The 24,794-nt window shown below is 40.0% G+C and overlaps 1 protein-coding gene and 1 pseudogene across 2 annotated transcripts in view; one reads left to right on the top strand and one right to left on the bottom strand.

The window, feature by feature from the left end:
• The window catches only part of CENPP (centromere protein P), a 268,335-nt gene that overhangs the window by 211,947 nt on the left and 31,594 nt on the right, over positions 1-24,794 (bottom strand). For both annotated transcript variants that reach the window (XM_019630516.1, XM_019630517.1), the window contains exons 2-4: positions 21,656-21,837; positions 18,983-19,071; positions 9,391-9,479 (exon numbers count right to left, since the gene is read on the bottom strand). In XM_019630516.1, coding sequence (XP_019486061.1) covers positions 9,391-9,479; positions 18,983-19,071; positions 21,656-21,837 — 360 coding nt within the window. The remainder of the gene's footprint in view (positions 1-9,390; positions 9,480-18,982; positions 19,072-21,655; positions 21,838-24,794) is intronic.
• On the top strand, positions 22,328-22,862 carry LOC109375242 (ubiquitin-40S ribosomal protein S27a pseudogene; annotated as a pseudogene).

Genomic DNA, 24,794 nt, shown 5'->3' with positions numbered 1-24,794 from the left:
CAATGGAATTGTAATAGATAAGCATGATATCGGGGGTGGGAGGGCAGTACATGGAGGGAGGGGGGTTGTTACTTTGTGAGGGTGAAAAGGATAACTATTGCATTGTTCTGTACACCTGAAACTAACAATAAAAAAATTAAAAAAAAAAAGTGGTAAGTTTCTCAACAGAAACTATGGAGGCCAGAAGGAAGTGAAAGAACATTTTAATATACTGAAAGAAAAGACCTGTCAGCCCAGAATTCAATATCCAGTGAAAGCATCCTTCAGGAACAAAAGTTTAATAATGACAGTCTCAGATGAAAGAAAACTACAAAGTTGTCCAAGTGAACCTACTCAAAGAAACATACTAAAGAGCATTCTTCAAATGAAAGGATACCAGATGAAAGAATATCTGGAAATGATACCAGAGGGAAATCTGGAATATCAGAAATGAAGAAGAGCATCAAAAATGGTAAAAATCTGTGTAAATGTATCAGGCTTCTTTAAGTTCCTTAAAATATGAAAAATGCAGAAAATAAGAATTATAACATCTTCTGATGGGAAGTTCAATGTATGCAGAAGTAACACATGAAAATTACAACATGAAGAAATGAGAGTAAAGGGATCTATTTAGTATAAGGTTTCCATATTCCATTCGTAATGGCAAAATATTAATTCTAAGTAGACTGTGATCTCTACAGCAACCCGTAATATATATATAATACATGTAATATATATTTATATTTTTACAGTATGTATTTCAGATATGTGATATCAAAAATCAAATTAACATGGAATATTAAAAAGTATTCAAATAATCCAGAAAAGGCATGAAAGGGAAAACAGAAAAACAAAACACAAGAGAGAACAAAAACTGACTACTGAACAGGTACACCTCAATCCAAACATACCAATAATTACATTAAATGTAAATGAATCATAGATCTAAATATAAAAGGTAAAATATTAAAAATTCTAAAAAATTTGAAGAAAATCTTCATGACCTGAGATTAAGCCAAAAGTTCTCAGACATTATACCAAAAACATGAGATATTCTTGAAATCAAAAAACTTTGTTCTGGGCCGGCCGAGTGGCTCAGTTGGTTAATAGCTCGCTCAAGAGTTTGAGCTCTGAGCAACAGCGGTTCGAGTCCAGCCTGAGCTGAGCAGCTGCTGAGCTGCCAACAGGTAACAGGATGGCTCAGCTAAAAAAAAAAACAAAAAAAAACTTTGTTCTTTGAAAGACATGGTTAAGAAAATAATAAGGCAAGTTACACAATGGGAGAAAATATTTGGGAATTGCATGTATGACAAAGGAGTTATATGCAGAATATATAAAGAACTGTCAGAACAACAGTAAGAAAACAAATAACCCAGTGAAGCAATGAGTAAAAGACTTGAATATAAAAGAGGATGGACAGATGGCAATTAAGCACATGTAAAGATGCTCGCATAACTAACCATTAAGAAAATGAAATATACTACACTCCTACTAGAATGGCTAAATTCAAAAATACACAAACTCCAAGTGTTGAAGAGAATGTGGAGCTACCAGAACTCTCGTATGTTGCTGGTTGGAATACATAATGGTATAACCCTCTGGAAAATGGCCTGGCAGTTTCTTATAAAACATACACTATACTTACCATATGACCCAACAATTCAACTCCCAGGTGTTCCTAGAAATCAGTCAACTTTCCTTAAGAGGTCAGACAGTAAATACTTCAGGCTTGCAGGCTACATTGTCTCTTACAATTGCTTTCATTATACCTGAGGAATAGGTATGATGGTGCTTCAATAAAATTCCTTTTATAAAAATAGGCAGCTGGTCTGTAAATCAAAGTTTGCACAGCCCTGACTAAGAGAAATGAGAACTTATGTTCACCCTCTACAAAACCCTCTACATAAATGTTTATAGAACTTCTGTTCATAATAGCAAAAAACTGGAAACAACTCAAATGCCCTCAAACAGGCAAATGGGTCAAGTGTGGAAAACCCACACAATGCTACTCAACAATAAAAGGAAAAAAACCTATTGATACCTGCAACAGCATGGATGAATCAAAGGCATTATCTTGAGTGCAATAAGCCGGTCATGAAAGTTTACATACTGTGTGATTCCATCTGGAAAAAGCAAAACTCTACTGACGAAGAATAGACCAATGGTTGCCAGGGTATAGGAGTGGGAGTGGGGGTTAGATCTAAAAAGGTCAGCACAAGGGCCGGCCCGAGTGGTGTGTTGGTTAGGAGTTGGCTTGGGACAGCAGCTCTGAGCAGCAGGGCCCTGTTCAGATCCCACACGAGGGCCAGTGACGCTGTGCCCTCTATAGCTAAGATGGTGAACAACAGCTCAACCTGGAGCTGGGCTGCCATGAGTTGCCAGCGACAGTGTAGGCTGCAATGGGGCTGGCCGGCAGCAGGCGTGAGCTTTCGTGAGCTGCCATGAGCCGTCATGAGCAGCCCTCCAATGGCTGGCAAGCGACTGCCTCAGCCAGGAAGAGCACAATGATAATACCAACATGGGCCAGTGAAGCGGTGTCCTCCACAACTAGACTGAAGAACAAAAGGACAGCAACTTGTCTGTTCCCCTTCCCCGATTCCCCAACGCTGTTCCCTTCCCCAATTCCCCAATAATATCTTAATAAAAATAATAATAAAATAAAAAGGTCAGCATGAGAGAGTACTTTTTGATATTATGGAATTGTTCTTTATTCTGATTATGGTGGTAGTTATATGAATACATACTCATATTTATGTTAAATTGGTAAGACTTCTCTGACAAAAAAATTGATACAATATCAATTTTATTGTATATTAATTAAAACATTTAAAAATTTTAAAAAAGGTTAATTATGAAAGAGGTCACAAAGTTCAAAGGTTAACTTTGAGAAATCAACAGTCTTGACAGTGAGGTTGAAAGATCAATAGATAACAGCAGCTTAGACACAATTTGAAGACATAATTATCCCTTACTATAACATATATCTAAGGAGATAATCTAAAATACTTGCATGGAAAAGCAACTATTAAAAAACCAAAATTCTTTATTTAAAAAAAAAAAGACAGAGAAAATTGAAAAAGAGATACACGTAACTTTTACAAATGACAAGTACTGTCAGTGAAATTGAAAAAACTCAATGGAAGGGGGTTTAAGAGCAAGTCAGTTACAAAATGAAGAAAAAATTACTGAACTGAAATATAGATCTGAGGAATAATCAGGAATAAGCACGAAGATATGAAGAGATAGAAAATATAAAGAAAGGGTAAGTCAAATGCAAAAGATAAAACAATAATACGTCTCAAATTCCAGAAGGAGAATGAGAGAAAATCAGGAAAGAGTTCTGCTTCTACTTAGGATGTATAAAGCTGCACAGAAGATCACTCTCAACCTAACATCAAGTAAAATTTGAATAATCTATAAAATCAGAACCTTTCTTGAGCCATCAAAGACCTGGAGTCACAAGACAACCAAGTAAATTAACATTGTTCTCCCTCAAAGGAGAACACGACACATATACTATTCTTCACTTTGGTTAAACATAGAGAAGGGAAGCAACCACCACACAAGTGGGTAACAAGAAATCAGCTAAAATTTCAACAAATTCTTAAAGGATAAATGTGAAGTAGACTGTCATTTGGGAACCCCACAGATGGGAACCCCAGAAACAAAGGGAGTTCATCAGAAACACAGGGGTCATGGCAGCAGCCCGGAGAGAGCTCCCCTCAGTGCCACAGGCATGAACAGGTGATCAGCTGTTGGGGTACAAAATGAATCCAGAACTCTTTTCTGGTGGGAAGCAAAAACTTTAAGCCATTGAAGTAGAGGCAGCAAAGCAATGGAAAAAAACATCCCATACTTCCAGGGGAGGAGCAGAAGTCAAACCCATCTGACTGTGGGAGAAAGGGCAGTACACACTCCTGCCACCAGGACAAAGATCCATTGCTTTGGGAAGAGGGGCACAGGTGAAACCATCTGTTCGGTGGAGGGGCAGGAAACCCACTGGGCCCAGGAACCTGCACTAATATTAAGCCTATGTCTGCCACCACGGGGGGAAGGACAAGGAACTCTCTCTCACCCAAGACCATCCATAGGCCCAGGCTGAGGATTTGGCTGCACAGGGAAGAAGGGAAAGGAACACTGGAGAGTCCTATCCCCAAGGCACATGTCCACAGAACCTGTCTGATATTGAGGACAGACCATGAAAACACAGAACTCCCTTTGTTCTCACCATGAGCCTAGCACCAAGTAACAAGCTGCAATATCAACTGCTAGTGGAGAGTCAAGTGCAGAGAAAGATTCCCCTATGAGGTACAGACACGTATGACTGCTAAGAGCTGAGTGGAGTTAGAACACTGAGGAAAACCTTCCAGTTCCCAAACCCCATTCCAAGCATGAGGAAGAACTGAATTTGAATTCACTGCTGGAAGAATTTGAAGCTTGTGGTGCCTGAAGGTAATGAAAGCAACAAAAATCACAAACCCAGCTCAGCTGCTGACTATCTTGAATTAACACCCATACTAACTGCCTGATAAAATAAAGGTGCCTGTTTCTTTTGGCATAAATACTATCTGCTTCAGTCTCTACTGTTTTTCCACAGATAATGCCCATCATTCAATAAAAAATTATAAGACAAAAATTCAAGGAACAAACCACCCATTTTAAAATAATCAGAAAAATTAGACTCAAAGATGATTCAGATGTTAGTACTATCAGACAGGGACTTTAAAATAACTATAATTAAAAATCATAGAGGGGCCGGCTGAGTGGCTCAGTTGGTTAGGAGTTAGCTTAAGAGCGCAAGCTCTGAGCAACAGGGCCACCAGTTTGATTCCCACATGTGGCAGCGACGCTGCACCCGAGCTGAGCTGTCACTGAGCTGCCAACAGGTGGCAGGATGGCTCAGCTGGTGAGAGCACATGCTCCTAACAAGACTGCCTATTCAATGGTGGGCTACACCCACCCACAACTAAGACTGAACTTAGCACCTTGAGCTGAGCTGCCGCCAGGATGGCTCAGTGGATAGAGCATGCGCTGCTAAAAACAAGGCTGCTGGTTCAACTCCCGCATGGGACGGTGGCTATGCCCACCCGCAACTAAGACTGAACTCGGCACCTTGAGCTGAGCTGTCGCCTGAATGGCTCAGTGGCTAGAGCGTGCACTCTTTTTTTTTTCGGGATGGGGGTGGGGGAATTGGGGTATGGGGAACAGACAAGTTGCTGTCCTTTTGTTCTTCAGTCTAGTTGTGGAGGACATTGCTTCACTGGCTCAAGTTGGCACCATCATTGCACTCTTCCAGGGCGAGGCGGATCAGTCGCCGGCTTCTGGACAGCTGCTCACGGCAGCTGCTGGCCACTCATGCTGGCTGCTGGCTACACATGGTAGCCCATGGCAACCCACTGCAGCAGGGGCTGCAGCCTACGCCATCGCTGGAGACTCACAGCAGCCCAGCTCCAGGTTGAGCTGTTGTTCAGCATATTAGCTGTAGAGGGCAGTGTCACTGGCCCTCATATGTGGGATCTGAACCGGGGCCCTCTGGCGTCCCAAGCCAGTTCTTAACCATCGTGCCACTCGGCCGGCCCTAGGACATGCACTCTTAAAAACAGGACTGCAGGTTCGACTCCCCCATGGGATGGTGGCTACACCCACCTGCAACTAAGATTGAACACAGCACCTTGAGCTTAGAGGCCACAAGCTGCTGACGGACAGCCAGATAGTGAATAGCGCCCTCTACAACTAAGACTGAAGAACAACAACTTGGCTGGTCCCCTTCCCCAATTCCCCAAATTAAATTTTTTTTAAAAATCATACAGACAGGGCCAGCCAAGTGGCACGATGGTTAAGAACTTGCTTGGGACGTCAGAGGGCCCCGGTTCGGATCCCACATATGAGGGCCAGTGACACTGCCCTCTACAGCTAAGATGCTGAAAACAGGCTCCACCTGGAACTGGGCTGCCGTGAGTCGCCGGCGACGGTGTAGGCTGCAGCCCCTGTGGCAGTGGGCTGCCATGGGCTACCGTATGTAGCCAGCAATCAGCGTGAGCGGCCAGCAGCCACAGTGAGCAGCCATCCAGAAGCCGGCGACTGATCTGCCTCGCCCAGGAAGAGCGCAATGATGGTGCCAACTTGGGCCAGTGAAGCAACCTCCTCCACAACTAGACTGAAGAACAAAATGACAGCAACTTGTCTGTTCCCCTTCCCCCAATTCCCTAGCACTGTTCCCATCCCCCGATTCCCCAATAAAAATCTTAAAAAAAAAAAATCATAGAGACAGAAAGAATGATAGTTGCTAGGGGCTGGGGTGAGGAGAATGGGGGATTATTGTTTAATAGATATACTCTTTCATTTTTACAAGATGAAGAGTTATAGAGACGGATAATGGTGATGGTAGTATAATGTTATGTATTTAATGCCACTGAACTTTACACTTAAAAATGGTTAATAAGGTAAATTTTACGTTAGGTATATTTTTACCACAATAAAAATAATTGAGGAAAAAACAGGAGCTAGTATAAAGGAATATGAAATAGTTTTGTATCTTGAATGTGGTGGTGGTTTCATAAAGCTATACAGGTGATAAAATTGCATAGACCATACACACACACACAAAGTTCTTATAAAACTAGTAAAATCTGAAAAAGCTCTGTGGGTTTTACTGTCAAGTTTCTAGGTTTGTTAGTATACTACAATTAAACAAGATGTTACCATTGTTGGATGCTGGATGAAGGGTGTATGAAATCTCCTTGTATATTGATTATTTTGGAAATTCCTGTGAACCTATAATTATTTCAGAATTAAAAGTTAAAAACCACATGTGTGTGGGCTGGCTGAGTGGCTCAGTTGGTTAAGAGCTCGCTCCAGAGTTTCAGCTCTGAGCAACAGCAGTTCGATTCCCAGCCCGAGCTGACCAGCCGCTAAGCTGCCAACAGGTGGCAGGATGGCTCAGCTTAAAAAAAAAACAAAAAAAAAACCCCACATGTGTAAGAATAGATTAACTAAGGTTGGCAAAATATTGATAATTGCTGAAGGTGCCTAATGGGTAACTGCAGGTTAATTACTATACTATAATTTTTACATATATTTGAAATTTTCTATAATAAAACATTAAAGAAAAAATAATTATGATTAATATATTAAGAGATCTAGTGGAAAAGTTGGACAATATGCATGAACAAATGGGGAATTTCAGCAGAAAGAGAAATTCCAATTCAAATGAAAATGGTAGAACTAAAAAACATTACATTAGAGATGAAGAATTCCTTTAATGGGTTCATTGGCAGACTGGACTTCAGCTGAGGAAAGAATCTGTAAACTTGAAGATAGGGTAATAGAAATTATCCAAACTGAAATGTGAAAGAAAAAAAAAAAAGAGTGAAAGAAACAGAACCGAGCATGCAAACACTGAGACAATACATCAAATTGTCTAACATATGTGTAATTAGAGGTGAAGAATTGAGAACAGGACAGAAGAAGTATTTGAAAAGATATGGTAGGAAACTTTCACACAAATACACCCTAAATATAGCACAAAGTGTGGAAAAGAAAAATTGAGAAAGGTTTGAAGGCGCCCAAAAAACACACACGCAGAAAGTAACAATATGAACAGACTTGTCACCACTATGCAGTCCAGAAAACACTGGAAGGAAAAGGGTCAAGGCAGTTGTCAAAAGTCAACAACACGTTCCTGGTTTTCCTCCCTCCTCTCAAAGTTCCTCTTCTAATTCCTTTGCAGGATCTTTCTCATCTCTTCAGCAGTTCATTTTAGAATTCCTCATGGTTCAGTTCCAGTCCTTTTCCTATCGTCACTCTATCTTCTTTCCATAGGCAATCTCATTCCTGCTCAAGTCTTTAACTTCTATGCACTGTCAGATAACTCTCATATCTCCTACCAACATCTTTTCTGAGCTGCTTACTTCATACCTTTATTTCAGTGTTTCACAGACATTCAAGTTCAGCATGTCACAATCTCATCTGACTTGGTCCTCTTCCAACTTTCCGTTTCAACAAATGCAATTATCGTCATCAAGAAATTATTCCGTCAATGACTCCTGACCCCTTTTATTAAACCAACACTATGCCCACTCAATTGTGCTTCCTAAATATCCCCCAAACCCATCCAGCCCTCTACTTCAACTACCATTATTCTAGTCCAAACTACAAACTTCTGTTGCTTGAACGGTCTTAACTGCCTAGTCATTCACCCTCCTGCATCCACTATGGCACCCCTTCAATCTCTTCTCCCTGCAGCATCCAGAATAATTCTAGGGCGTCACACTTCTGCCTTCCTTAGACTCTGCTTCAAACTTTCCATAGCTTCACATTGGTCTTGGGACTGTGACCAAACTCCTTACACCAAAGTCCACACAATGTGGACCTTCCATACTTGGCTAGCTTCATCTTATATCACACTCCTCTAATCCTCGGGCCTCCTGCCAGGTGCTCACAGATTCCATGCCCCCTCCTACCACAGTTCCTATGCATAAGCTACTCTGTCGAAGATCTCTTTGTTTTCGCCTACTAATTTTTCAGATGTCAACTCAACTTTCAGGAAATCATTCCATGTTAGCCCAGAAAGTATCCCAGATGTATGTGTATATGCTTCAACAGGATTACACAGCTCTTCTCTGTAGCATTTAACACAGGCACAATTTTAGATTTCTGTGATTATTTAATACCTGACATCTCCACCAGTCTACAAATTCCATAAAGATCAAGGGTTACATCTGTTTTTGCTCACATTTTAATTTTAATGCCTAGGGCATAATGAATGTATAATAAATTTTTATTGAATGACAGTATAATAGAGAATATAGTTTTAAACATAATAATGGTGTCATGCTTTCAGAGATATTTTGATACTTATCGAGAAGAGAGAACAGGTAAACTCAAAAGTATAGAGTGAAAAAAATCCCTAAAAAAATAAATTTGTGGGCTGGCTGAGTGGTGCGTTGGTTAAGAGTCGGCTTGGGACGCCAGCTCTGAGCTGCACAGCCCCGGTTCGGATCCCATATGAGGGCCAGTGATGCTGCGCCCTCTACAGCTAAGATGGTGAACCTGGATGCTCAACCTGGAGTTGGGCTGCCATGAGTTGCCTGCGGCGGTGGCGTAGGCTGTAGCCCCTGCTGCAGAGGGCTGCCATGAGCTACTGTTGAGTGGCTGGCAGCCAGCGTGAGCTGCCATGAGCCACCATGAGCAGCTGTCCAATGGATGGCACGCGACTGCCTCACCAGAGAAGAGTGCAATGATAATACCAACATGGGCCAGTGAAGCGACATCCTCCACAACTAGGCTGAAGAACAAAAGGACAGCAACTTGTCTGCTCCCCTTCCCCGATTCCCCAACGCTGTTCCCTTCCCTCAGTTCCCCAATAAAATTACTTACTTAATTAATTAATCAATTTGTAAAATATCTTACCTAGAGACAAATTCACTTAATTCTGAATATGCAGTGGGCTCCATTATTATGTTGAGGTCAGTAATAGCAGAAGATAAATTCTCCTTATTCTAAAATTTAAAAAAAATGTTTAAGCATCAGAGCACAGTAAACTTTTAAATAAAATAAAAAGATAAAAATAACTTAAAGATATGAAAAATAAAGTGCCACCAAGTAATAGAAAAAGGTGATCAACAGAAGGTACTGAAAATATTGGTTATTTGTTAAAAGAATAAAATCACATCCTTGCTCCATACTAAAAACCAAAATGAACTCCAAATGAATTGTTACCTGAATATAAACACTGAAACCATAAAATATTACTAGGAAATATAGACATTTAACAGATAACTGGGCAAAGAGGAACTCTCTAAGCAAAAGGTAATAGGAAAAAATAAGCAAATATGATTACATAAGAAACTCAAAATATCTATATAAAAATGACTTTATAACTAAAAGAGAAGCAATAAATTAAGAAAAATTTTTACCATAAGCATAACAAGAAGATAGGAAAACTGCAAAGAAAAAGGCAAAGGACATGAACAAAAAACTCAGATAAATGACAATTTACATGGAAAATAATGTTCGCTCTCACTAGTAATAAAATAAATGTACATTAAAGCAATAAGATGACCTTTTTTGCTATAAAATCATTTATGCAATGCATAACTTAAAGCATTCATAGTCTCTGTCTCAGCTATTTAACTTATAAGAATCCTAAAGTAATAAAAAATGAAGACAAAAACTTCAGGTTACTTATTACAAAAATCCTAAAACAACTCTATAGTCAACAATGAGGACTGCTAAATAAACTGTTACGTTTTGAACTGCAAATTCAGGTTTTCATCTTCATTCGAGTAGATTTTATTCTATCACATATTTGCCTATAATTTCTTTCACTTTTTTTTATATTCTTGGTTTTGGAAAAATCCTGTATTGACTCTCTATTGTCTATCTTCCAGGTTTTTCTTCTTTTCAAATGCTCTTACAGGTGATTTTTCTCAAGCCTATCTTCCATATTATATTCTACTCCTGTCTTCCAATGTAGTTTTCAGCACAGCACTATGATCATTATTTCCTTCCTTCCTTCCTTCCTTCCTTCCTTCCTTCCTTCCTTCCTTCCTTCTTTCCTTCCTTCCTTCCTTCCATCCCTCTGAGCTCTCTTTTATTCTTATTTAATTTTCTTTAAATGCCTTTCATTTGAGAGTCAGAGCAATTTTTATATAGCATGTTCTTGTATTTCCTGGTTAACTCTTCCAACGTGAATTTATCTCACATTTTCTTATGAACTTCTTTCATAATAGTGTTTTTGCACAGGTAGGTCCTAAAGGATGAAGAGCTCTGTACCATCTTTGTGCTTTGAACTCTGTGGCTCCTACTCATTAACAGAAGTAGGTCTAGAAATAGTTGCTATTTCCTAGGAACAGAGTGAGTGGATACTCCTTGACTCTTCTCCATTTGTCTAAGAACTATCTGATTTGTCTCTTTGTATCTTGAGCTGCTGGGGAAGTGGATATTGATGGTTTATAATTGTTTAGTTTTTCAGGTGTTTGAGAGTATAGTGGGAATTGTTAGGAACAGCTGCAGTTTCAGTATGCTATCTGTGGGCATCTACCACTATAATCAGAAACATACATTCCAGAGGCACTCTTCAACTCAGTAATAAAAACCAACCCAATTAGAGCAAAGGATCTCAACAGACATTTCTTCAAAGATGATATACAATGGCCAATAAGCATATGAAAAGATGCTCAGCATCATTAGCCATCATCTGAGAGTCCAATTTGACCCAGTAATTCTACTCATATATATATATATATATATATATATCCAAGAAAAATGAAAACATGTCTACTTAAAAACTAGTACATAAATGTTTATAGCAACATTATTCATAACATCCAAAAAGTGAAAACAGCTCAAATGTCCATCAACTGATGAATGAATAAACAAAATGTGATATATTCTCAAAATGGAATAGTATTCGGCCAAGAAAAGAAAAAGAGAAATAATGATACATGCGACAACATTAATGAACATTGGAAACATGCTAAGTGAAAGAAGCCAATCAAAAAGACAACAAATTATGATTCCATTTATATGAAATGTCTGAAATAGGCAAATCCATATAGATGGAAAATAGATTAGCTGTTGCTTAGGTCTGGGCAGAAGGAGAGGGATTGAGGGGTAATAAGGAGTATGAGGTTTCTTTTTGAGGTGATAATTTTCTAAAATTGATGTGGTGATGGCTGTACAACTGTGAATACATTAAAAATTACTGAATGTATACTTTAAATGGTTGAATTACATGGTATGTGAATTATATCTCAATAGAATTGTTACAAAAAAGAAAAAGAAAAAAATCTCAGAGTCTTATCTTTTGTTCGAATATGAGTATGTCGATTTTCGCCTTTTACCCGTTAGGATAGGCAAATAATCCTGTCGGCATAAAGCCTATGACTTACTGCCCCCTCTATTTTCTTTCTTTGGTCAGTCTGGGTTCTGTACAGTCACTGGAAAGCTGACTTCAAGATACTGTTGGCCCATCTGCGTGTCATACTGCTAAGCACATCAACCTTCCCAAGTTGGTAAAGCAGGGAAGGGAGCTTATAAATAAGCTGATCTCAAAGCCCTAGCCAGAGCCTCAGCAGCACACTTCTTACCACAATCCGCAGTTCTTTTTTTTTTTAATTAAAGTTTATTGGGGTGACAACTGTTAGTAAAGTTACATAGGTTTCAGGTGTACAATTCTGTAATACATCATCTATATAACACATTGTGTGTTCACCACCCAGAGTCAGTTCTCCTTCCATCACCATATATATGATCCATTTTACCCTCATCTACTACCCCCCTCCCCACTAATGAGACAAGTAAAAGAGTTAACAGGAGTGGGTTTGTGAGCTGCCAAGAGCGAGCTTAAACATTAACCACTTGGCTCTGACTCCCCTGGCCAGCACTGCACCTGCAAGCTGACAAGCACCTGACATTCATCATAGGTGGGAACAAAATAGTTCCCAATCGCAACAGCAACCCCCGGCACACTAACAAACACCCATCGTAGATGGGAACAGAACAGTTCCCAATCATTACAGCAACCCCTTGCGAGCTGACATCCATCATAGATGGGAACAGGACAGTTCCCAGGAGAAGACAATTGTAATGGCAGCCCCCCCCCGCCCCCCGCAAATTGACAAGCACCCTACATCCTGCTTGGAAAAATATAAAACCCCAGCATTCCTCATGGGTGCAGCTGCCCCCCATCAGACTCTGCCCTGGCTAAACTGCTGCCAATACCTCTCTCTGTCTCTGCAGATCTCCCTCTCAAACTGCCCTGGCAAAACTGCCAGTTCCAAACAGAACTCTCTCTCCCTTTTTGACTTTCAATAAACCCATTCTCTGGATACTCTTGTAGAGTCTCGTAAATTCTTTTACATTCTGCAAATGACCAGGGGTTAATTCTATGCCAAGACCCTCTACCTTCTGGTAACCACTAAACTTTTGTCTGTGTCTATGTGGTTTTTTTTCTTCATTTGCATATCTTTGTTCCTTTGTTGTTTTCAGTTTTATGTCTCAGATATCAGTGAAATCATATGGTTCTCAGCGTTTTCTGTCTGACTTATTTCACTTAGCATTATAATCTCAAGATCCAATCATGTTGTCACAAATGGCACTATTTCATCTTTTCTGGTGGCAGAATAGTATTCCATTGTGTATATATACCACATCTTCTTTATCCAATCATCTATCAAAGGACACTGGTTGTTTCCATGTCTTGGCCACCCTAAATAAAGCTGCAATGAACATCGGAGTACATATATCTTCACGGATAAATGTTTTCAGATTTCTTGGGTAGATACACAAGACAGGGATTGCTGGGTCATATGGTAATTCTATTCTTAAGTTTTTGAGAAATCTCCACACTACCTTCCATAGTGGCTGTACCAATCTACATTCCCACCAACAGGGTATGAGGGTGCCTTTTTCTCCACAGCCTCTCCAACACTTATTATTTGTCTTGTTGATGACAGCCATTCTAACTGGTGTGAGGTGATACCTCATTGTAGATTTTATTTGAATTTCTCTGATGATTAGTGATGTTGAGCATTTTTTCATGTCTATTGGCCATTTGTATGTCCTCGTTGGAGAAATGTTATTCAGGTCCTCTGCCCATTTTTTAATTGGATTGTTTCTTTGTTGTTGGGTTGTATGAGTTCCTTATATATTTTGGATATTAGCCCCTTTTCGAAGGCGTTTGCAAAAATCTTCTCCCATTCAGTTGGTTACCTCTTTATTTTGTCGATGGTTTATTTTGCTGTGCAGAAGCTTTTTAATTTGATATAGTCCCATTCATTTATTTTAGCTTTTACTTCCCTTGCCTTTGAGGTCAAATTCATAAAATCCTCTTTGAACCCAAGGTCCATAAGTTTAGTACCTATGTTTTCTTCTATGCAGTTTCTTGTTTCAGGTCTTATGCTTAGGTCTTTGATCCATTTTGAGTCAGTTTTGGTATATGGTGATACATAGCAGTCTAGTTTCCTTCTTTTGCACATGGCTCTCCAATTCTCCCAGCACCATTTATTGAAGAGGCTGTCTTTTCTCCATTGTATGTTTTTGGCTTCTTTGTCAACAATTATCTATCCATATTTATGAGGGTTTATTTCTGGGTTCTCGATTCTATTCCATTGGTCTGTGTGTGTTTTTCTGCCAATACCATACTGTTTTGATTATTGTTGCCTTGTAGTACAAGCTGAAATCAGGGAGTGTGATACCTCCAACATTATTCTTTTTTCTTAGGATTGCTTTAGCTATTTGGGGTCTTTTGTGGTTCCATACAAATCTGATGATTTTTTTGTTGTTGCATTTCTTTAAAAAATGACATTGGGATTTTGATGGGGATTGCATTATATTTGTATATCGCTTTGGGTAATAGGGCCATTTTAACTATGTTGATTCTTCTAATCCATGAACACGGAATGTCTTTCCATTTCTTTGTGTCTTCTTCAATTTCTTTTAAAAATGTCTTATAGTTTTCAGTGTATAGGTCTTTCATTTCCTTGGTTAAGCTTATTCCTAGATTTTATTCTTTTTGCTGCAATTGCAAAAGGAATTGGGTTTTTTTATTTCTTTTTCTGAGGTTTCATTGTTGATATATAGGAATGCAATAGACTTTGTATGTTGATTTTGTAGCTGGCAACTTTATTCGTTTATGGTTTCTAATAATTTTTTGGTGGTCTTTAGGGTTTTCTATATATAGCATCATGTCATCTGCAAAAAGTGACAATTTAACTTCTTCATTCCTATTTGGATGCCTTTTATTCCTATCTCTTGCCTGACTGCTCTGGTTAGGACTTCCAACACTATGTTGAAAAGCAGAGGTGATAGAGGACAGCCCTGTCATGTTCTTGAACATAGAGCAAAGGGCTTCAGGTTTTCACCATTAATTATGATATTAGCTGAGGGCTTGTCATATATGGCCTTTATCATATTTGAGTATTTTCATTCTATACCTACTTTATTAAGTGTTTTAACCATAAATTGATGTTGTACCTTGTCAAATGCTTTTTCTGCATCTAATGATATAATCATATGATTTTTGTCCTTTATTCTGTTTATGTGGTGTATCACATTGATCAATTTGCATATGTTGAACCATCCTCGTGCCCCTTAGATGAACCCCACTTGGTTGTGTTGTATAATTTTTTAAATGCATCATTGCATTCAATTTGCTAGAATTTTGTTTAGGATTTTTGCATCTGTATTCATCAGAGATACTGGTCTATAATTTCTTTTTTGTGTGTTATCCTTACCAGGTTTTGGTACCAGGGTAATGTTGGCCTCATAAAATGAGTTAGGGAGCATTGTCTCTTCTTCAATTTTTTGGAAGAGTTTGAGTAGGACTGATGTTAAATCCTCTTTGAATGTTTGGTAGAATTCACTGGTGAAGTCATCTGGTCCCAGACTTTTGCTTTTGGGAAGGTTTCAGATGACTGATTCAATTTCCTTACTGTTGATCGGTCTATTTATATTTTCCAATTCTTCTTGATTCAGCTTAGGAAGGCTATATGTTTATAAGAACATGTCCATTTCTTCTAGGTTATTGAATTTGGTGGCATATAGTCCTTCATAGTACTCTTGGATAATCCTTTGTATTTCTGTGGCATCTGTGGTAACTTCCCGTTTCCGCAGTTCTCATTCTTTACAACTTAAGGATGTGGGTAGAGATATCCAGGGGAAAAGTCCTGTTAACTTTGCAAACTTTTTATACTGCTCATGAAGCACCCTGTATCAGATTTCAGTGTTTTCTTTCATTCGTGTTCAAATATCATCCATCATATCAGATACATTTTCCTTGGAGACTATGACATAGGATTTTATTCTTTTTAATTAAAAGTTTCCCTATTTTTGAATCATTTTGTTCATTTCATTGAGTTTTAGGAACAGAAGTTATGAAAAAAACATACTTTATCTGTCCCTTTCCAACAAACTGCCACCCTCATTACGCTACATGTACTGTGTATGAATGTTGGCACGGCAATTCTGATGTCCTTGCAGCTCCACAGACAGGGCAGCACTAACAACACCAGACAGTCAATCTGGGGACAGCACATTCTAACCACCTCTAACTACAGCAGCTGTGCCAACATGGGAATCAAACCCTCCAGGTATATTAACATGTAAAATAAGCAGGTTGCCCTAGATAATCTATAAGGTCGTTTTGGTTCCAATATTCCGTTAATATGATTTTAGGTCACTTTGGCTTCTAACATTGTATTACTATGATTTTATTATAACAACATTCTATAAGTAAGGCAATTTTATTGTTTAAATTTTAAATTTTCTGATAGCTAAACATCTCCCTCCAGTGGAAGTTTTGTTTTTAAAAAACGTTTTAGAACACAGAAGTTTACTGTGTCTTCACCATTGTTTTTTCTATCAGTCTCAATTATAAAAATCTCAATATGTAAAATGATAAAACCATTTCAGAAGGCAATTTGATACTATCAATCAGAATGTACACATACATCTCCTTTGACCTAGCAATTCTACTAGAAATATATTTCTTAAGGTACACTTATACAAGTGGGTCTAGAATATGTGAGTATTGAATAAAAATTTTAAAAAATAATTCTCATTACCCCATTACATCAGAATTCTAAGCAACAAAACAAACAAAAAAGATAGTCCTCTTTGTTCCTTTCTTCTCCAAAAAAGCCTGAGTGCCACATGTGATTTATCCCCAAAATCTTGCTGACTTGAGAGTTGTTTGTGATTGCTTCCAACATCTTTTTTACCAGTGTGGTCCTTAAGACAAATCATAAAATTGGAAAGGGATGCAAAGAAAGTGAGTTTTTTTTTTTTTTTTTTTTTCCTTTTCTGAGCTTTCCTGACACCTGTTGGCAGCTCAGCTCGGGCGCAGCACTACTGGCCCATGTGGGAATTGAACCGGCGGCCCTACCGCTCAGAGCTCGTGCTCCCAAGCCAATTCCCAACCAACTGAGGCACTGGGTCGGCCCAAAAGTGAGTGTTCTTAACACAGCAAGGGAGAACAGTGTTTTCTGTAGCAAGTAAAGCTGGGCAGTTCAAAAACACCTACACACTTTCAAATGTGAACGATAACAGCTCACATCTCTTGGGCAATTCGGCAATTTCAAAGAATATCCATTCTTCCTCTCTTTAGATTTCTTTCCTGCATCCCCAGAAGCATATAGGACAGAAACTGCTGGTATTCTCAAATTTTGTACTTCTTTCTTGCCCCAAATTTTCATTAGCCACGTAGTCATGCATAATGAAGACTAAATTTCCAGCCTCCCTTGCACTAACTTATTGGCCAACAGAATCTAAGTGAAAACTACGGGCGTGACAACTTCTAGAAAATGTCCACCAATGGAAAAGGCAAGCCCTTGCTTGTCCATTCCCCTTCCTAATGCCTGAGATGCTAAAGTGATTCACACCATGACTGGGAAGCTACATGAGTGATGGCAAAGCCTGATGATCATGTAGCCACCATACTAGCCCTTGAAAACTTACTCTACAATTTGCTTAAGCAACTCCAAAGGCTGTCTGTCCCAAACGAGACTAATACATTTGGGTCCATTTCTGTTTCAGTCTTCAGGAGATGATCTTTGAGATCATGCAGAACAACGATAGCAACTTGGTGACCCTGCATGACCCAAGGCATGGTGCCAACCTGGGGACACTATACTGCCCTGAGGGCCATTCCTCACCTGTGCTTCTGACTGTGTCATATTCTGCTTCGGCAGCTTTGGCAACACTGCACTGTGAATGTTCTTGGTTGCCCTGGCAGTGTTGAAAGGGGACACTCTGAGGTAAGAGCAAGCTGGGAGATCTTGCTCAGATGAGGGGTCTGGAAATCCCTCAGCTCGTTTTCCACCAGCCAGGGTCAGTGGTGACAGTCGGAGACATAGACTGCAAAGAGTTCTTGAGACGCAAAGCCTCTATCCCAGAAATTACACCCAGGTGCTCTGGACTAGTGGGAGTGGCTGTCTGACATCTAAGGTGACAGAGTCTTGATCACCTGACATCAACTCCTGTCCCACATAAAAAAGGGAAAACTTAGGGCTATTTCTGTGGCTGAGGACAAAGATGTGTAAACGGGGCCCACAACCATGACTGCAAGTAAGCACCTTGTCCATGGCCTTGGTATGACAACTAGTCTATACCCACTTGAGCTATCGGATGAGCTGAAGCCAAGGTAGTCTGCCTGCTCTTTCTTGTTCCTGGCCTCTACACACACTACCTGCAGGCCCAGCTGGCAAATCTGACTGGTTGAATGTGCTTTCTGCTACCAAAGCATGAGCCCACCGCTGTCAGTTTTCACAATTATGCCTGGATCCCACTCATCTTAGATCCAGCCTTTGACGGTGTCTGAGCCTTGTTTTTTTGTTCCATCCTGGCCAGGTGTGCCCCTGACCATTCTGTCTGCTTCCTGATTTTATGTGGGAATCTTTATGTGAGAATCTGCCTCCTGTGCTGTGCCTCAGCAGTCCAGCTTACCGTGACCCACCCTGAAATCTAATCTTCCAACCCAGAGCAGTCTTCAGATGGCTGTGGGCCCAGATGACCATCACCTCATGAGAGGCCCTAAGCAAGAATGAATACTCAACTGAGTTGCTCCCAAATTCCTGATCCCCTGAAAATGGGTGAGATAATAAATGTTGTTGCTGTTGTTGTTTTAAGCCGTTAAATTTGGGGAAAATTTTTAAGCAGCAATAGATAACCAGTCATAGACGGCTGGCACATCAGCTGACTAGTGAGGGCACTCAGCACTGCTCCCATGATCTCAAGCCTTGCACTGGGAGCCCAGGGGCATCTTGCTACCTGCCCTCCAGTAAAGCACCCTCAGCAACAGCCCTACCATCTGCAATGGCTGCAGTACTATATTTCTACTTTAAAATTGTCATGAAATGGCACCACTTTGCAGAAATGTGCTCTAAGGAAATCTTGGTTCATAAACTCCTCCTCAGCCCAGCCAATGCTGGAGGCTGTGGAGTGGGAATTTTTATTTCATAGCAACAAAGCCTCTCTTATCACAACATGATCCTTAATTTACCTGGACTTCCAGAATTTGAAATTCAAGTTGAAACATAATCATGCGGCAAGTTCCTGATAATCTGTGTTTCTGTAGAACTTTCTTTATACCTGTAAATCAGAAGAACAAATGTTTCATTTGCAAATAACAATTTTCTTCAAATATTATTTAATTTTGTGTGAATATCTATAATACTCAGGCTGGTATATGTGTGAAGTGTATGTTACTATTTGCTTGAAAACATCTAGAATAATGTACACCCAACTGTTACCTTTGTGAAATAGGATTAAATCAGCTTATACTTTCTTTTTTTTTAAAGATTTTATTGAGGAATTGGGGGAGGGGAACAGCGTTGGGGAATCAGGGAAGGGGAACAGACAAGTTGCTGTCCTTTTGTTCTTCAGTCTAGTTGTGGAGGACGTTGCTTCACTGGCCCATGTTGGTATTTATCATTGCGCTCTTCCCGAGTGAGGCAGATGGTTCGCTGGCCACTGGACAGCCACTCATGGCGGCTCTTGGCAGCTCACGCCTGCTGCCAGCCACTCAGGGTAGCTTACGGCAGCCCACTGCAGCCTCACTGCAGCCTACGCGAACACCGGCGACCCACAGCAGCCCAGCTCCATGTCGAGCTGTTGTTCACCATCTTAACTGTAAAGGGCGCAGCGTCACTGGCCCTAATGTGGTATCCGAACCGGGGTTCTGCTGCTCAGAGCTGGTGTCCCAAGCCAGCTCTTAACCAATGTGCCACTCGGCTGGCCCTCAGCTTGTACTTTCTAGCTCTCAATTATACCAAAGATTAAGGTAAGAAATAGAAATATGCTAGTATAATCCCAGACAAGTTTGAATCATGACAACTGTTAGATGTTTTCCAGTTTTTTGATATTTACCTGGTTCTAAAGACAGTAAATTCAATATATGGATTTACTTCTGTTATCTCTCAAAATGTTACTAAAACAATAGCAAGAGTATTTTTTGAGGTATAACATGAATTCCCTTAAATGCATAAAATACCCTATTATTTGGTATGCAGTTCATATGTATTTCCCATGTAACCTCCACCGAGATCAACATCCAGAAATTTTAAAGTACTCCATGAAGATGCCTCATGCCCTTCCCCAGGCTATACGCTACTCCACCCCAAGAGATAACCACTATTCTGACTTTATCACCATCTAGTTTTGCAAATGAAAGTATTTTTAGAAGGGCACAATTGTAAAAGGAGAAAGATGAGAATAACATAATTTTGGAAGCTGAAAATCAGATGGATGAGTTAGTTATCACATGGAAAAGTACAAGTGACCTGGCAGACCCAGGCAAACCAAAACCTAAGCCAGCAATGAGGAGAGCTCAGAATCAAGCCCACTTACATAGCAGAGGACCAGAAAGACATTCTGAACCGGTGGTACAAGTATCAACAGATGCAGGTGAACTTGGATCTGAAAACAGGGAGACCGAGACTTCTGCACCAGTAAAAGTCTCATACCTGACCTACCCTCACTCTCCATCCTCTCTGTATCCTATCTCTTCCTTTCAAGTCCCTGAAATGTCTAAATGTCGTCACTCATTCACTGTATGTCATTCAAACATCCACTGAGGTGAGCTGCCCAAGACCCTCTAAGGGTCACTCTCCCTCTTCCTCTGGCATGAGGGTAATTTTGGTGGAAGTCAAGAAGCATTTCCAGGGCAGGCCGAGGGGCGCATTGGTTAAGAGCTGGCTTGGGACGCCAGCTTTGAGCAGCAGGGCCCCAGTTCGGATCCCACATGAGGGCCAGTGACACTGCTCCCTCTACAGCTAAGATGAACAACAGCTCGACCTGGAGCTGGGCTGCTGTGAGTCGCCGGCGATGGCATAGGCTGTAGTGAAGCTTCAGTGGGCTGCCATAAGCTACCATGTGTGGCCGGCAGCCAGTGTGAGCGGCCGGCAGCCGGCATGAGCTGCCAAGAGCCGCTGTGAGTGGTCGTCCAGAGGCCAGCAACCAATCTGCCTCACCCGGGAAGAGAGCAATGATCACAATACCAACATGGGACAGTGAAGCGACGTCCTCCACAGCTAGACTGAAGAACAAAAGGACAGCAATTTGTCTGTTCCCCTCCCCTAATTTCCCAATAAAATCTTTAAAAAAAAAAAAGCACTTCCAGAAGCACTTCCTTCTTTAGGGAATGCTACTTCAGTCCAAACAAAGTTCCTGACATGCAACTGCACGTCAGAGGCTGAATTAGCTTCCCCTTTCCTGTTAGCATATCAAGGATCTTGGCAATAAAACTTAGTTATTGGGACCAGAAAACCTCCTCCAGCAAATGGTCCAGCTGCTGAGACATTTATCTTGGCCACAGATCATATTCATTAGGACAGCACTGTATACAGGACAGCTCTCAGGTCAATGGGGGACAACTCCTAAGAATTACAAAATTAATGGTACTGTTGTTCATACAATACTTATCTCTGTTCCGTGACTATTAAGTTACTTAATGGGAGACTGTTTCTTCTTCAGCATCCACCTCAGGCACCTTTTAAAAGGGTATTATACAAAGTATGATGTTCAAAAGACACCCTAAAAAACAAGTTTCAGCGCTACAAAACTACAACTTCAAATAGTTACCTTGTACAATTTTAATTTAACCATATCCCAACCAATTTCCTATGCTTAACAAGGTAAACTTCACTACCACTTCTAGATTGAAATGAACACTTACTCTTTTCTGTCATCTCAGGGCCTGTTAGGTTCTCTGTCTTCCTGGAGTAATTTCTTATACTGATGCCAGTAAGCGTACTTAGAAATAGAAGTTCTGATTCTAGATGTCCAAGATTACTTCTCAGATCTTTTGATGATTCCCATCCTTCAGAATCTGATTGGTATATTTCTTGAAATGATTTTCTGAAAAGCAAATATTGAAAATAATTATTCCAATGAAGAAATCATCTAATATCTACAAATTTCTTCAAACCATTCCCACTTTGTCCTTCTTATTGTCTTCCTATTAAAACCAATTCAAAACCATCGCGGTGACACTGCAACCTTTAATTCCAACATAAAACAAACCTAACCAAATTATACTACCATATTTCTACATATTGGAAACAACTGTAAAATAAATTATAACAGGAGTACTTTGCAGAATTAAAATATCCATTTAGGTAGGAAAGTTTAAAATGTTCCAACTTAAATGTCTGATATCCCAAGACATCTTCAATTATTTTAAAAGATGTCATAAAATTAAAAACAAAATAAATTAGCTAGTTTTAACTTCCAAAACAAGTATCACAGAGCATTTTATATTAAGGGAGAGATTTTCAGTAAATCTGAGAATACAGGGGGTAAAAATTCCAAAGGAATAAGAAATAGTAGCTTTCCAATCCATGATCTGCGGTGGAATCACCGCCAAGATGCAGATTTTCGTGAAAACCCTTACTGGGAAGACCATCACCCTCAAGGTTGAACCCTCGGATACAAAAGAAAATGTAAAGGCCAAGATCCAGAATAAGGAAGGAATTCCTCCTGATCAGCAAAGACTGATCTTTGCTGGCAAGCAACTGGAAGATGGACGTACTTTGTCTGACTACAACATTCAAAAGGAGTTCACTCTTCATCTTGGGTTGAGACTTCGTGGTGGTGCTAAGAAAAGGAAGAAGAAGTCTTACACCACTCCCAAGAAGAACAAGCATAAGAGAAAGAAGCTTAAGCTGGCTCTCCTGAAATACTATAAAGTGGACGAGAATGGCAAAATCAGCCGCCTTCGTCGGGAGTGTCCTTCAGATGAATGTGGTGCCGGAGTTTTTATGGCCAGCCACTTTGACAGACATTATTGTGGCAAATGTTGTCTGACCTATTGCTTCAACAAACCAGAAGACAAGTAATTATATATGGTTTAATAAAAGACATGAACTAAAAAAAAAAAAACATAGTATACTCTCCCAAAACAACACTGCAATCAGATATTCTTCATTGAGAACATGTAACTGTACTTTCCTTGAAAACAAGTAAAATTTCAGCTAATAATCATACTGAATGATATTTTACTTTATTGCCCTCATACTCTGCCACATCCTACTCTGTTGACTTCAGCCATCTTAAAACATGCCTTCCTTGGATTCTGGGGCATGATTATCCCGATTCTCATTTTACGTCTTGGACCCTACACTGTCCCTGCTTTTTGCCTCCAACCTTAGAAGAAAACCCTAACAGTCTTGCCTCTGCTGTCCTAAATATGCATTCTTTCATTTCAGAGAAATACTCGATTATTCATCTCAGCTCCTCCATCCCAGTAAATCCTAAAGCACACCTCTAACCAAATATCTTTTCTTCCTGCAAAGATTTAGCTTGATGACCCACCAAATGTTTTTTTCTTCAAATTACCCTACTTTTATTAACGGTAAAGTTTGTAGCTTTATAGATCAGTCTCTGTATCTTTGGAGTCATCCTTGGCTCCATTACTCCCTTTATAACTGGATCTACTGCCATAATTTCTGCTCCCTCACATAGCTATCCCTCCTTTTCTATTCCTAAATCACATTAGTCTATGCTGTTATGACCTTATACTATGTCTCTAAGGAGTAACCTAACTGTATTCTTCATGGAGGAGGTCCAAAACTTATACAAAGTCTGTATTAATATTTTAATTTGTTTTAATGCTAATTTGAAATATTAATATAAGTATGAGGTGTGATTAAAAACTGCAGTGAATGTTTAAATTTTAAACAATGTATTATAGTAAAAGACACATTGCTATTAATCTCCTTCAAAATACACCCCCTTGCTTCGAACACACTTATCCCATCATTCTTGCCATTTTCTGAAGCAGTTCTGGAAGTCCTCTTTCCTGAGTGTCTTTAGTTTGTGCTGTCGTGGCTGACTCGCTGTCCTGAATCGATCCAAAACACTTACCTTTCATGGTCATTTTGACTTTGGAGAACAGCTAGAAGTTGCTCTATGCCAGATCCAGTGAATAAGGTGGATGAGGACACACCATAATATTTTTGACAGAAATTGCCATACTAGAAGCACTGTGTGACACGAAGACTTTCCATTGTGATCAACAGGTACAATGAATGCTGCTGCCGAGTGCCATCCAATAGAAAGGCAGGGATCTTCAATAAGGGAAGCAGTGCGTTGAACCTCAGTAACAGTGTATGACAAGTTTCTACTTGTTTGGTGCAGTCAGCCAGGTGTGAGCTACGGTTGAGAGAAGGTATGCTTAAAGTGTGCCATAAATCATCTTCCCTCATGACAACGTTCCGTGTCACACATCGCTTCTGGTATACGGCAATTTCTGTCAAATAAAACATTATGGTGTGTCCTCATCCACTTTACTCACCACATCTGGTACCATGCGACTTCTGGTTCTTCCCCAAAGTCAAAATGATTCAGGACATTGAGGCAGTCATAACAGCGCAACGAAAGACACTAAGAGGACTTCCAGAACTGCTTCAGAAAGTGGCAAAAATGATGGGATAAGTGTGTTTGGAGCAAGGGGAAGTACTTTGAGGGGGGTTAATGGCAATGTGTCTTTTACTATAATAAATTTTTTTTATTTAAACATTCACCCTATTGTTTGATCACACCTCATATATTCTGAGACTACCATATGCTCTTTTGTATTTGCCATCATGATTAATACAAAAAGTTACTTTAAATATAGAAAGCTAATGAAAAAAGGAGAGATCGGGCCGGCCGAGTGGCGCGATGGTTAAGAACTGGCTTGGAACGCTAGAGGGCCCCGGTTCGGATCCCACATATGAGGGCCAGTGATACTGCCCTCCACAGCTAAGATGCTGAACAACAGCTCAACCTGGAGCTGGGCTGCCGTGAGTCGCCGGCAACGGCGTAGGCTGCAG

Source organism: Hipposideros armiger, unplaced genomic scaffold (genome assembly GCF_001890085.2).
Source record: "Hipposideros armiger isolate ML-2016 unplaced genomic scaffold, ASM189008v1 scaffold_919, whole genome shotgun sequence".
NCBI classification, from domain to species: Eukaryota; Metazoa; Chordata; class Mammalia; order Chiroptera; family Hipposideridae; genus Hipposideros; species Hipposideros armiger.
The sequence above is the reverse complement of the archived record's forward strand: the minus strand, read 5'-3'. Positions and strand labels throughout refer to the sequence as shown.